Source organism: Crocuta crocuta, unplaced genomic scaffold (genome assembly GCF_008692635.1).
Source record: "Crocuta crocuta isolate KB4526 unplaced genomic scaffold, BGI_CrCroc_1.0 scaffold99, whole genome shotgun sequence".
NCBI classification, from domain to species: domain Eukaryota; kingdom Metazoa; phylum Chordata; class Mammalia; order Carnivora; family Hyaenidae; genus Crocuta; species Crocuta crocuta.
This window is the reverse complement of record NW_027551560.1, coordinates 7,268,163-7,283,947: the sequence shown is the minus strand read 5'-3', so window position 1 is coordinate 7,283,947 and position 15,785 is coordinate 7,268,163. Positions and strand designations below refer to the sequence as shown.

At 37.9% G+C, this 15,785-nt stretch overlaps 1 protein-coding gene across 1 annotated transcript in view; it reads left to right on the top strand.

The window, feature by feature from the left end:
* Positions 1-707: 707 nt before the first annotated feature.
* Positions 708-15,785, top strand: part of ZNF367 (zinc finger protein 367) — a 35,618-nt gene continuing 20,540 nt past the window's right edge. The window contains exons 1-2 of the mRNA XM_077749553.1: positions 708-771; positions 15,086-15,321. Coding sequence (XP_077605679.1) covers positions 708-771; positions 15,086-15,321 — 300 coding nt within the window. The remainder of the gene's footprint in view (positions 772-15,085; positions 15,322-15,785) is intronic.

Below are 15,785 nucleotides of genomic sequence, written 5' to 3'. Positions count from 1 at the left end.
GCAGCACACACTGGAGACACTGCCTGTGTGCCAGGCCCAGGGCACTACCTCATCTCTCTTTTATAAGGCCATTACTTTCAGGAGCAGAAAACATAACTGGGGTTTCTAACACAGAGAAGCAGGCAGAGATTTATATAAAATGAGAAGGCAGAAGAATATATCCCAAATCAAAGAAGATGATAAGGTCACAGCCAGAGATCTAAGCAAAAGAGAAATAAAGAAGACAGCTGGTGGAGAATTTATTTTTTTTCATTTTATTTATTTATTTATTACAAATAGTTTATTGTCAGGCTGGTTTCCATATAACATGCAGTGCTCATCCCAAAAGTGCCCTCCTCCATGCCCATCTCGCCCCTCCCCGCACACCCATCAGTCCTCAGTTTGTTGTCAGCATTCAAGATTCTTTCATGTTTGCCTCTCTCCCTCTTNTCTAGGGTTTTGATGGTTTCCTGTGTCACGTTCAGGTCCTTTATCCATTTTGAGTTTATTTTGGTGTATGGTGTGAGAAATTGATCTAGTTTCAATCTTCTGGATGTTGCTGTCCAGTTCTCCCAACAGCTGGTGGAGAATTTAAAGAAACTATTATAAGGATACTCACTGGGCTCAAGAAAAGAATAAAAGATATCAGTGAGACCCTTACCACAGAGATAAAAGAGTTAAAAAAGAATCAATCACAGATAAAGAATGCAGTAAACTAGATTAGAAACATGTTTGATGCAATGAACAGCAGACTGGAAGAAGCAGAGGAACAGATTAATGGCCTAAAGACAAGTAATGGAAAGCTGAACAATACAGAGAAAGAATTATGCATAATGAGAATAGACTTAGGGAACTCAGTGACTCCATCAAATGTAGTAACATTCATATTATAGGAGTCCCAGAAGAAGAGAGAGAAAAAGGGGCAGAAATTTTATTTGAAGAAATAATAGCTGAAAACTTCCCTAATCTGGGAAAAGAAACAGATATCCAGATTCAAGAGGTACAGAGAACCCTCAACCAAGTCAACAAAAACAGATCCACACCAAGTTATATTATAATTAAGGTGGCAAAATACAGGGATAAGGAAAAATATCTTAAAAGCAGCAAGACAAATGAAGACAGTTACTCATAAGGGAAATACCCACAAGGCTATCAGCAGATTTTTCAGCAAAAACACTCCAAGCCGGAAGGGAATGACATGACATATTCAAAGTACTGAATGGAAAAATCTGCAGCCAACAATGCTCTATCGAGCAAGGCCATCATTTAGAATAGAAAGAGAAATAAGAAATTCCACCGATAAACAAAAACTAAAGGGTTCATCACCATGAAACCAGCCCTGCAAGAAATATTAAAGGGGACTCTGTGAACGGAAAAAAAAAAAAAAAAAAGACCAAAAGTGACAATACGAAGGTAGGAAACACAAAAGCAGTAAAAATGAACATTTCTATAAGAAAATCAGTCAAGGAACTCACAAAATAAATATATGTAAAATATGACACCATATACCTAAACCAGGAGGGGGAGGAATAAAGAATGGATTGAAACTTAAATGACCATTAACTAAATATAAACTGCTATTTGCAGATGTTATACACAAACCTAATGGTAACCACAAATTAAAAAACACTAATATATATGCAAAGACTGAAGAGAAAGAAATCCAAATATATCTTTAAAGAAAACCAGCAAACCATGAAATAAAGAAAGATAATAAAGGAACAGAGAAATGAAAAGAGCCTAAGTGTCCATCAACTGATGAATGGATCAAGAAGATGTGGTTTATCTATACCATGGACTACTACATGGCAATGAGAAACAATGAAATCTGGCCATGTGTAGCAACATGGATGGACCTTGAGGGTGTTATGCTGAGCGAAATAAGTCAGGCAGAGAAGGACAAATATCATATGTTTGCACGTATAGGAGGATTAGGAGGAACTTAACGAAGGACCATGGGGGAGAAGAAGGGGAAAAATAGTGGGAAAGAGGGAGGGAGGCAAACCATGAGAGACTCTTGAATGCCGAGAACAAACTGAAGGCAGATGGGGTGGGGGGCGGGGAAGGGGAGTGATGGGCATGGAGGAGGACACTTGTGGGGATGAGCACTGGGTGTTATATGGAAACCAACTTGACAATAAACTATTTTTTAAAAAAGAAAGGTACAGAGAAATTCTACAAGAAAAAAATGCAAAAAAGTAATAAAATGGCAATAGATACATATCTGTCAATAATTACTTTGAATGGAAATGGACTAAATGCTCTAATCAAAAGACATAGGGTATCAGAATGGATTTAAAAATGACACATCTGTATGCTGCCTAAAAGGGACCCATTTTAGACATAAAGACACCTGCAGATTGAAAGTGAGGGGATGGAGAACCATTTATCATGGTAATGGATGTCAAAAGAAAGCTGAAGTAGAAATACTTACATCAGACAAATTAGAATTTAAAACAAAGATGGTGGGGTGCCTGGGTGGCTCAGTTGATTGAGAGCATCCAACTTCAGCTCAGGTCATGATCTCATGGTTCATGGGTTCGAGCCCCACGTCGGGTTTTGTGTTGACAACTCAGAGCCTGGAGCCTGCTTCAGATTCTGTGTCTCCCAGTCTCTATGTTCCTTCCCTGCTCACACCCTTTCTTTCAAAAATAAATAAACATTAAAATTAAAAAAAAAATAAAACAAAGATGGTAACAAGAAACTACATAATAATAAAGGGAACTAGCCAACAAAATGACAATAACAATTGTAAATATTTATGCACCCTATATGGAGCACCCAAATACAAAAAACAGTCAATAGCAAACATAAATGAACTAATGGATTATAATACAAGTTAGTGGGGGACTTTAACACCACATCAATGTACAGATCATCTGAACAGAAAATCAACAGGGAAACAATGGCTTTTAATGACACATTGGACCAGATGGATGCAACAGGTATGTTTAAAACATTCCATCCAAAATCAGCAGAATACATATTCTTTTCAAGTGCACAGAAAATATTCTCCAGAATAGATACATATTAGGTCACAGCACAGGCCTCAACAAATTCAAGAAAAGCAAGATCATTCACCTTTTCCAACCATAACTCTATGAAACTAGAAGTCGACCACAAGAAAAAATCTGCAAAAATCAGAGATACATGGAGGCTAAATAACATACTACTAAACAATGAATAGGTCAACCTAGAAATAAAAGAAGAAATTGAAAAATACATGGAAACACATGAAAACGAAAACACAATTGTCCAAAACCTTTGGGTTGTGGCAAAAGCAATTCTAAGTGGGAAGTATATGGCAACATAGGCCTACGTCAAAAAGCAAGAAAAATCTCAAATAAACAACCTAATCTTGCTCCTAAAGGAGCTAGAAAAAGAACAAAAAAGTATAAAGCCAGCAGAAGGAAGGAATTAACGTTGATCAGAGCATAAATAAACAATACAGAACGCCACCCCCAAAAAAACAAGAAACAAAAATGAAAATAGGACCTGGTTCTCTGAAAAAATTAATAACACTGAAACCCCCATTGCCAGACTTACCAAAAAGAAAATGGAAAGGACCCAAATACATAAAATCACAAATGAGAGAGGAGAAATAATAACAAATACCACAAAAATATAAACAATTATAAAAAATTATTATGAAAAACTATATGCCAACATATTGGAAAACCTAGAAGAAATGGATACATTCCTAGAAACATATAAATTACCAAAACTGAAACAAGTATAAATAGAAAATTTGAACAGGGTGATAATCAACAAAGAAATTGAATCACTAATCAAAAAACTCCCAGTAAACAAAAGACCAGGACCAACTGGCTTCTCAGGTAAATTCTGCCAAACATTTTTTAAAAAAAATTTTTAAATGTTTTATTTTATTTCTAGGTGAGAGAGAGAGACAGCGTGATCAGGGAAGGGTCAGAGAGAGAGGGAGACACAGACTCTGAAACAGGCTCCAGGCCCTGAGCTGGCAGTCAGCACAGAGCCCGACGCAGGGCTCGAACCCACGATCCGTGAGATCATGACCTAAGCGAAAGTCGGACGCTTAACCGACTAAGCCACCCAGGCGCCCCAATTCTGCCAAACATTTAAAGAAAAGTTAATATCTATTCCTCTCAAACTATTCCAAGAAATAGAATAAGAAGAAAAAGTTCCAAATTCATTCTATGAGGCCAGCATTACCCAGATACCAAAACCAGATAAAGACACCAGAAAAAAGAACGACAGATGCAAAAATCCTCAACAAAAGTACTTAGCAAACAGAATCCAAGAACACATTTAAAAAAATCATTCACCCTGATCAAGTTCCCATGATTTATTCCTGGGTTGCAATGGTGGTTCAATACTCACAAATCAATCAAAGTGATACATCACATTAATAGGAGAAAGTATAAGAACCATACAATCATTTCAATCGATGTAGAGAAAACATTTGAGAAAGTACAAGACACTTTCATGATAAAAACCCTCAACAAAATAGGTTTAGAGGTAACATACCTCAACATAATAAAGGCCATATACAAAAACCCCACAGTGAACATTATCCTAAATGGGGAAAAACTGAAAACTTTTCCCCCTAGTTGGGAACAAGACAGGGATATCCACTCTCACCACTTTTATTCAACATAGTACTAGAAGTGATAGTCAGAGCAATCAGATAACAAAAAGAAATAAAAGACATTCAAATCATCAAGGAAGAAGTAAAACTTTCACTATTTGCTGTTGCCATGAAACTATAAATAGAAAACCTGAAAAACTCCATTAAAAAACTGCTAGAACTGATAAATGAATTCAGTAAAGTCACAGGATACAAAATGAATGTACTGAAATTGGTTATATTTCTTTTTTTTTAGATAAATTATATTTTATTTATTTGAGGGGTGGGTGTAGAGAGATTGTGATCCAGGAAGAAAGGCAAAGGGAGAGAGAGAGAGAATCCCAAGCAAGCTCCATGTTCAGCACAGGGACTGACATGGGGCTCAATCCCACAACACTGGGATCATGACCTGAGCTGAAATCAAGAGTTGGATGCTCAATTGACTAAGCCACCCAGGCACCCCTGAGATCTGTTACATTTCTATCCACCAATAACAGAAAGAGTCAATCCCATTTACAATTGCACCAAAAACAGTAAGTTACCTAGGAATAAACCTAACCAAAGAGGTGAAACTCCTGTAGTCTGAAAATTAAAACACACTGTTGAAAGAAATTGAAGATGACACACAAAAAAAGGGAAGACATTCCATGCTCATGGATTGGAAGAAATATTGTTAAAATGTTTATACTGTCCAAAGTAATCTACATATTCAATGCAATCCCTATCAAAATACCAACAGTATATTTCACAGAGCTAGAACAAACAATCTTTTTTTTTTAATAGTTTATTGTCAAATTAGTTTCCACATAACACTCAGTGCTCATCCCCACAAGTGTCCTCCTCCATGCCCATCCCCCCCTCCCCCCACATCCATCAGTCCTCAGTTTTTGTCAGCATTCAAGAGTCTCTCATGGTTTGCTTCTCTCCCTTTCCCCCACCATTTCTGCCCTTCTTTAGAACAAACAATCTTAAAATTTGTATGGAACCATAAAGATCACAAATAGCCAGAGCAACCTTGATAAAGCAATGATGCCTCCTAAGCAAGGCTGGTGGCATCACAATTCCAGACTTCAGGTTATATTACAAACTGTAGTAATCAAAACAGTATGGTACTGGCACAAAAATAGACACATATATCAATAGAACAGAGTACAAAACCCAGAAATGAACCCATAATTATATGGTCAATTAATCTATGACAAAGCAGGAAAGAATATCCAATGGAAAAAGAAAGTCTTTTCAACAAATGCTGTTGGGAAAATTGGACAGCATTATGCAGAAAAATGAAACCAGACCATTCTCTTTCATCAAACCCAAAAATAAACTCTAAATATGAGAACTGAAATCATAAAAATCCTAAAAGAAAGCACAGGCCATAATTTTTTTGACATCGACCATAGTAACTTTTTTTCTAGATATGTCTCCTGAAGGATGGGAAACTAAAGCAAAAATAAACTGTTGGGACTACATCAAAATAAAAACTTCTTCACAGTGAAGGAAACAATCAACAAAACTAAAAGGCAGTCTATGGAATAGGAGAAGATATTTGTAAATGGCATATCTGATAAAGGGTTAGTATCTAAGATCTATAAAGAACTGAGCAAACTGAACATGCAAAAAATGAATAATTCAATTGAAAAATGGGCAGAAGACATGAATAGACTCTTCCAAAGAAGATAGCCAGATGGCACATGAAACAGACACAGGAAAAGGTAACAGATGCATGAAAAGATACTCAACATCACTCATTATTAAGGAAATATAAATCAAAACTAAAATGTCATATCACTTCACACCTGTCAAAATGGCTAAAATCAAGAACACAAGAAACAACAGGTTTTGGAGACGATGTGGAGAAACTGGAAACTCTCTTGCATGGTTGGTGGGAATGCAAACTGATGCAGTCTTCTGGAAAACAGTATCAAGTTTCTTCAAATAGTTAAAAATACAACTAGAACTATGATCCAGTAGTCACACTGCTAGGTATTTGCCCAAAGAATACAAAGACACTAATTCAAAGGGATACAGGCACACTGATGTTTATAGCAACATTGTTTACAATAGCCAAATTATGGAAACAGCCCAAGTGTCCATCAACTGATGAGTGGATAAAGAATGTAGTATATACATAGTAATATTATTGCTGGGAAAAAATAAAAAAGAAAGAATGATCCCTTGCCATTTGCGATGGCATTGATGGAGCTAGAGAGTATAATGGTAAGTGAAATAAGTCAGTTAGAGATAGCCAAACATCATATGATTTCACTCGTATGTGGAATTTAAGAAGCAAAACAAATGAGCAAAGGGGGAAAAAAGAGAGAGAGGCGGGGTGCCTGGGCCGCTCAGTTGGTTAAGCATCAGACTTCGGCTCAGGTCATGATCTCACGGTTCGTGGGTTCGAGCCCCTCATCGGGCTCTGTGCTGACAGCTAGTTCAGAGCCTGAAGCCTGTTTCAGATTCTGCGTGTCCCTCTCTCTCTGACCCTCCCCTGTTCACGCTGTCTCTCTCTCTCAGAAATAAATAAATAAAACATTTTAAAAATTTTAAAAACAGAGAGAGAGAGGCAAACCAAGAGACTCAAGTATAGAGAACACACTGATGATTACCAAGGGAGAGGTGGGTGGAGGGATGGGTGAAATAGATGATGGGGATGCCCTTGCCATGAGCATTGGGTAATATATGGAGTTGTTGAATAACTATACTGTACACCTGAAACTAATATTACACTGTATAGTAGCTAACTGTAATTTAAATAAAAACTAAAAAAAAAAAATTCTTACCAGACTCAGCTCCTCTGAACCTCTGTGTGCACAGTTGAGAGAAGAGAATAAAATTTTACGTTGTCCCTTTCTTTACTGCTTGACCAAACTGAAAACTGACTAGATATTTGGAAGGATTTTTTTTAATGTTTTATTTATTTTTGAGATAGAGACAGCATGAGCAGGGGAGGGTCAGAGAGAGGGAGATACAGAATCTGAAACAGGCTCCAGGCTCGGAGCTAGCTGTCAGCACAGAGTCCAATGTGGGCCTCAAATCCACGAACTGTGAGACCATGACCTGAGCCAAAGTCGGATGCTTAACTGACTGAGCCGCCCAGGTTCTCCGAGGAAGGATATTTTTTAAAATGTAGCTTTGTGGCTGGAAATTGGCTGATTTGGAAGCTGATATTCAGAGCCTGATAGGAACTTATTTTTAGTTTTTCACTAAACTAATGTACACAGAGGCAAAGAGGAGAAAACAAAAAAAACATCTGAAGCTTTTCTGAAAGGATTTATGAAAACATTCCAACGACACACAGCTCTAAATCTAGGAATCCTTTTGCTTTCTATCTTAGATAAAAATCTTCTCCCTGATATAAAGAAGTAAACCTGTGATATAATTTATATTGCAACCCAATTTCTTGAGGAATTAAAAGCGAATATCTTTATCTTTAAAAATCTTTGCAAAACTAGAAATGCAGTTCTAGGAATAGTTCAAAAATCTACCTATCCTTTTTAACCAATCCCAAAACCTCCCTATTTATTTCAAAAACAAACAAACAAACAAGCAAACAAACCCCAAACAAATAAATTTGTAAGTATTGTAAAAATTCTGGCCTTAGGAAACAAAAGATCTTCTTGGAAAACCTTGCTTTCTTTCTCTGTAGCTTTGAGATGTAAATGTTCTCTCTGGTCTTCTCCAGGCAACCTTTTAGGTCATGTCTTTGAAATAAAACTTTAAGGAGGCAATTCTTATCAGAAGAAAAACAGAAGGGGAAAATGTTATTCTAAACTTAAGCAAATAGAAAATCTTAGGTGTCCTCTCCACAAATATTAGTTAAAAACTTTAGCCATCTTAGCAGGTAATCTTAATTTATTCCATCTGCCAAAAACAATTTGATCCAACTATTTTCATAAGTAGTGAGTGTTGTATTAGTGTGCCTGATTCATAGGTAAAATTTTACAACATTAACTATTTAGAAAAGTCTTGGTTTGTGTCTCTATGTTTATGTGTGTCTCTCTCTATATGCATGTGTTGAAGATGTGGGGGGTTTTTCTACTTCCGGATAGTCTAGCCGAAATTAATTTGTAAAAGAGCTGTATTTATTTGACTTAAAGAAAATTGAAAAATTCCTTACGTGAATGAAATATTCTTCGAATTCTCAGAAATAGAGAAACCAGTCCCAAATGTTTTTAACTTGATGTGATCTAGGTTTAATTATTAGTAATTAAAACTAGTTTAAGTTTTGCTGGTTTAATCAAAACAGCCATGTCTTTAGAGTTATCACATTAAATATAATACTTTTATTCTGTCTAAGTTTAGTAAAGGTCAATTAAGTTCATGTTATCTCTTTAAAATTTTGTTAGCAAGAAAAATAGCTTGGGGTGATGGCTGACTTTGTCTCATGTCTGTTAAATTTAAGTCACATATGTGACTTAAACATAAGTGTTAAGCACAAAGTATGTTTAAAGTACAAAGTATTTTAAATAGATGTAAGTGGGATTAAGTGTTTCTAGGTGAACTTTTCAGCAATAATTATGTTTTATGATATGTCTACTTACATAGTTTCCAAAATTTGTTTTGGTTACTTCAAAGCTTAAAGTTACCCTGAAATAAGTTAAATGATGGATGGTCATTAAATATCTAGGTCATTTTCAAATAAAATAAAATACTGAATCGTTGATCACTGAACACAGTTTTATATATTTTTGGTTTCCTTTTACAAAAGAACTAAAGATATTTGGGTTTATTAGTCAACATGTTTTATGCCACATTGGAAATATTACTATGGGGAAGAATATACTTCTAGAAATTATAAAATGTATCTATAAATTTGCCAGTCCATAGAATGCTAATGTAAGTGCAGTACACAGTTGTTTACTTTTTAGTTTTTACTAGGAATTAAGGATTTTAAGGGTTGAGAGTTCTAATCAATATATATATTTAAAACCACTTACAAATAACTAGGGTAAAAGAAAACAACTATGTATAAAAAGTAGGCAAGGAAAGTAAAATGATTGTTCCATAGTGAGAAAGAAGAAAAACATAGGACAAAATTTGAAGGGATATTTAAAAAGTTGTAGAAGCTTTGTGAAAAAGGGATCTTCAGAAAGGAAGTTTATGTGTGATCAAGCTGGCTAAGGTTGGAATAAAATGAATGAATTTAAATATCAAATGTAAAATAGTACAAAACTAGAATTTGGTTTTCTCACTGTTAAAAGAACAAAGTTTTCTCAGACTATTGGTCTGTTCTTGATAAGATACTGTGAAAGGTTTTTCTTTAAAAGTAATCTGCCTGGAAAGCAAAGATTTTGTGTCTTACCAAAAAATTTACTGTGTTCATGTTTTCCTTATCAGCGGGTCTTTGATGACTTAAGTAAGCCTAATCTTCCTTTAACATCTTTTATTGCCACTTAGGTTAAATGAATAACTAAGTAATAAGGCACCTGGGTGGCTTCCGGTCTCTAGCTCATGTCATGATCTTGCGGTTCCTGAGTTTGAATGCCTCATCCAGATCCACGCTGATAGCTCAGAGCCTGGAGCCTGCTTCAGATTCTGTGTCTCCCTTCCTCTCTGCTCCTCCCCCACTCATGCTCTGTCTCTCTCTCCCTCTCTCAAAACTAAATAAACATTAAAAAAAATTTTTTAATGGATAACTAAGTATTGTTCCACAGTGACTTATAATTATATCTAATTAAGTGTTTTAAACCTTTCTTGATATTTTTGACAAACTTCCCCAAATTCAAATTCTAAATGAAGTTGGGGTTTTTTTTTTTTTGACATTGAATGAAACTTTGGGATTTTCTAGAGTGTCACTGGGATATCTCAAAATATTTGTTCTCTTTCCTTACAAAAAGAGAGATGTGAAATTAATTAGGCTTATTTGATATGTTAAATTACATGAGAAGCATTATCAAATAAGAAGTAATACTAAGCCTTCTTTATCTTGTATTTGTATAGGCATTATTTGTATAGATATATAGTAAGTGTTCCAGAAATTGTACAAAACTCCTAGAAATCTGGTATGTCCTGGTATAATGTTATCAATCATAACAGTTATTATCTTAATGTTATATATTTCAGAAATAACCAAATTTCCTTGTCAGTTCCATATGATCAACTCTCATCAGGATCCTAATCATGGCCATTTTAAAGTCTTTTGTCATTTACAGTTACTGTTTTACTGTGATGCTTTTGCCAAAGTGAGACTCATGAAAAGGACCCTATAAAGAACTCCTGATGTTTATTTTTGAGAGACAGAGCATGAGTGGGGGAGGGGCAGAGAGAGAGGGAGACACAGAATCCAAAGCAGGCTCCAGGCTCTGAGCTGTCAGCATGGAGCCCAATGCGGGGCTCCATCTCATGAATCGTGAGATCATTCCTGAGCCGAAGTCAGATGCTTAACTGACTGAGCCACCCAGGTGCCCCAAGAACGCTTGATCATGGACGCTGCTGCCAAATTACAAGGTATTAAACTTTGAGTGCATATTTCACAACTGAAGAAAGCTCCACCTGACTTTCTGGTCCCATGCAAACCCCAGAAACCTCCGAATCAATTTGACAAAGTAGCTCATACTGAGGTAAATTGCTTCCATCCAAGACCCTGGATTAAGATTTCATACTTTACCTAAAATGAAATCTTTTCTTATTCTCTTTTATACCTTTACTTTGGCATTGGCATGGAAAGATAACACTATCATCTATATTAGTCCATTGCTAATGGGAGCAACCTTTCCAACTGTTAAATTATCATCAAAAACGTCAATCTGTCCAAGACACCTCTTGGTCCTCCCTGTGATCAATTTTTCTTCTATTCACAATCTCACCATACACTACAATCAATCCCCCTTAGAAATCACTTACAGAGTTTGACTTTTATGGCCAGAATATCCAGTGCCTTGGTTTTACCTTTCTCTAATTATAACTGTACTTGTGCGATTAGACACAAATACCTTTGTAAATTGTAGTACATTTGCACCCCATGTTCTTATGATTATCTAAATCAGTTCTGCCCCATATTGTGAAACGATCTCACCAGCAGCACCCATCTTGGTAAGGAATTTAGAACAACAACTTTATTTCAGGCTAGGAGATTTACTTCCTGAATGCACCGAAAACCTAACTGATCTCCTGGCTTGAATGGGCAAATGCAACAATCCCCATGAATGATTCTGTTAATAGTGCCACCTTAGTGGGAGTGGTTTGTGTCCTGACAGGGTTTGTCTTTGTCTGTGGTGGTTTTCATTCTCCTTGGGCCTGTGAATGCCTCCATGGCAGGTACACAACTAGGCACTGCCTCTTAGGTTATCTAACTGTTCCTCCAAACGTTCACAAACAAACAGGACATCTCATCGGTCAATTCCCCTGAATTTACACTGTCAAGTTAGAAAGGACCTACCAGGAGATATTTGGGATTCAGGATTTGCTTACATTGGCAGGATTTCACTTACTTCTAGGGCTAGGAGTGAGTACGAATGAGGCCATCCAGGATCAGGATCCTCTCTTTAAGTCTTAAAACTATTTTAGGATCCATATTAAAGCAATAGCTATCTGCTCCCTGCACCACCCCACCTTATACTCTTTGGCCAATGTTGTTGTTGATAATAAGATAGCCCTTGATTATCTTTTATCTACACCAGGAGGTATTTGTGTTCTGATAATGTCACTTGCTGCACTTGGATTGAAATCTCTAGGTAAGTTGAAATTCAGCTGCATAAGAACACTAAATAGGCCACTTGGCTTAAGAAAATGACTCCTTCAATGGGGTCCTTCTTTGACTTTTGATTTTGATTGATTTGGGTCTGAGAGACCATGGCTTTGGAGTGCACTCCATATATTGGGAATTATTTTGTTTATAATGATCAGAGTATTCTCCTTGTGTGCTATATTTTCTCAAAGGCTTTAAATGAACGTTCACAGCTGCAAACCACCAAGCAAATGATCTTCCTGAGACTAGAACTTCTGAAAAAAGAATGGAATAAAGGGAATGACCAACTTAACCAATGTGAACCTAAAGCTGAAGTGTGTGAATACCACAATGATTCAGCCAAAAAGACATCATGAACTGTAAATACCACACGGAGGACTGGCAAAAACTACAGAGTGGTAGAACTTCAGAGTGGTAGCTGGAAGTGGCACTAATGCCTTAAATTTTGATCATCTCTCTCAGTGAAGCTGAGAGCCTAAACAAAAGGGGGTTATTGTTAAGAGATAAAGGCTCCCAATGGGGTCAGTTGTGCTAAGCCCATTTTACCAAACCAAGACTTAAATATACAGTTTCAACTGGTCCTAGGAAGGAAGTCTTAAACCAGTCAATCTAGAATTACTTGCTCAGCTCTAGTGAGGCAATCCTCCTCATAGACTTCTACAGTCCTCTAGAGGAGGTGACTTTGGCACAAACTATCCCCTCTTGGCTAATAACTTTCCCTTCTACCTACAAAAGTCTTTCATTTTCTACAGCTCTTCAGAATTCCTTTTTTGCTAGATGGGATGCTGCCTGATTCACGAATTACTGAATAAAATCAATAAGATCTTTTAAAGTTTACCCAGATGAACTTTTAAAAACAATGTTGGAAGAGGCCTATATTTTTAACAGTTGTAAAGACTACTGTAATAATATAGATCCTCAGATGGGTTTTAGTATTCTTCAGAGTTAATATCCACTGTGGGATATTGACAATATCTGTGGTAGAACAAGACATCAGGAATGCCATCCTTGCACTTCGGCTTCCTAGTTGCATGGAAAGGGAGCCAAACAAGCGGATCTTTCATGACCTCAGATGTGTTCCTGGAATCACCCTCTGTTCACTTCACACATTCCTGGCGTGTCTTTCATTCTCTCGTGGCAGAGAACAAGTGGAGTTGCCAGGTTACTGTTGATGAAGAGTAGCTTTTAGAAACAGAAAGTCAGTGTCCTGGTTCTGAATACCTTATCTTGCACCCTGTGGCATGTTAAACAGTAACTATTGATTGGTGCTTAATCTTTTGGATCTTTCTCAACCCGTAAGTTGAGTGTCCATATCTTTTTCTTTTTACTATCTTTCAAGTATAAAATGGTTGAGTTAGATTTCCCTTCCAGAAGTATACGATGCAGTCATTTGGCATTAAATTATAAAATCAAAATGAATGTTTAAGTGAAATGAGAAGTGAATTTCCAGCTTTCCTCATCAACTATTTGTTAAAATATTAAATTGGTTTTAACCGCTAAAACCTGAAGGTTTTATTCTATTTTTATTTAAATTTTTAATGTTTTTTATTTATTTCTGAGAGAGAGAGAGAGAGAGAGAGCTAGTGTGAGCAGGGGAGGGTCAGAGAGAGAGAGAGGGAGATACGAATCTGAAACAGGCTCCAGGTTCTGAGCTGGATGTCTGCACAGAGTCCGACACAGGCCTCGAACCCACGAGATCATGACCTGAGCCAAAGTCAGATGCTTAACCAACTGAGCTACCCAGGCGCCCCTAAAACCTGAAGGTTTTAAATATGAGAAACAGTTCTTTCAAATGTGGGGCTCCATTATTCTTCAGTGCCTTTCTTCCTTTTGTTGAGCAGACTCAAAGAAGCATAATCCATATGCAGTTTTTTAAAATGTTTTATTTTTGAGACATCAAGAGACAGAGCACAAGCAGGGGAGTGGCAGAGACAGAGAGAAACAACAGAATCCTTAGCAGGTTCCAGGCTTTGAGCTTGTGGGGCTCAAACCCATCCACAAACCCTGAGCCAAAGTCAAATGCTTAACGGACTGAGACACCCAGGCATCCCTACAGGCAGTTTTTAGGGCCAGAAAACCTGGCCTCTTTATTTCAGTTATTGAAGTATGTGACCTTGGAGATATTTCCTCATCTGTAAAATGGTTATAGTAATATTTATCTTATAGTTGTTGAGTGTAGTAGAATGTAAGTAATCATCTATCCATATTATTGTATATGTATATCAGTAGACATACGCTATTATTATGGTAGGCCTCCAGGAAATGGTAGCTATATACAATTTTACTGAAAAGATACTTTTATTTGGTTCAAAGTGCAAAAGATACAAGGAGTTACATCTTTTGAAATCTTTTCACTTCTTTTTCTTAGCCACATAATTCCTCAAGTTGGGGGTCAAATGTATCAGTTTCTTGTGTATCTTGCTAGAGATATTTTGTATATTTAAAATTTATAGCAATATAGAAAAAATTTATATTCCTTCCTCGCCTTTTTTTTGCTCGAATGAAATAAAATTCCATGTTTTCTTTTTTATCATTTGCAATGTATCTTAGACGTTGTCCATGCAGGTTAAATTTGTTTTTAAAGAGTTGTGGCTAAATTAATTTAGGCATAGCTGTGTGGATTTGTGTGTGTGTGTATGTCTCATATACACATCTATTATATAGGAGTGTTCCAATTTAGTTACCAATTCTAACCCTAACTACTGGATATTCATTCATTCAACAAATATTTATTGAAGGCCTAGCATGAGTCAGGCTGGGCCCTGGCAGCGCATCAAAGAACAAAACTCACAGTCACTTCTCTCACATTCTAGTGAATAAAAGGAGGCTGGACATTCCATCTTTCCCCAAAGTGTTTCTGAGCCCCCACCGGCGCTCGGGGGTTTCAGACCAACCCGGTCGTCCTGCATCCCTCTGGTGGAGGGTGGGATCCCTGAGCAAGAGTGGGCAGACAGGAGTCAGGAATGACTGGGCAGACAGAGGAGTCAGGAACGACCGGAAAACTCCGGAGCGCCCAGAGCTCCACGCCCATCCAGACGCGGGAATGGAGGTAGGTCCCCGGGAAGGGGGAAAAAACAGGGCAAGGGTGCCGGGGTCCTTGGGTGTGAGAACAGACACAGGCCTAAATTCCCGTCCCCTCCGCACTGCGAGCACACGGGGACATCGGAGACCCCTACCTTAACGACCCCAGTTATAGAGGGGAAACTGAGGCCCGGGAAAGCGAAGGCCAGGGCTGATGCCCACCTCACGGCGGGGGGCAGGGGCGGGGAGGGCTGCCGGGGCTCAAGCCCTTTAAACCCCCTGCGCGCGGGAACCGCGGCCCAACAGCCTTAGGCGGGTGGGGCTGAACNCCGGCCCCAGCCCCGGCCTTACCCCCTCGCCGATGCTTCTCCAATCAGTACCTCTCTGGCCTTCCGCCCCGCGCGCCTCCGACCCTGACAACCCGCGCAGAGGAACGGCGGGGGCGGGGCTCCTGGCGGGTGTGTCCGGGCGAGTGCCGTTGTCGCGCGCTCC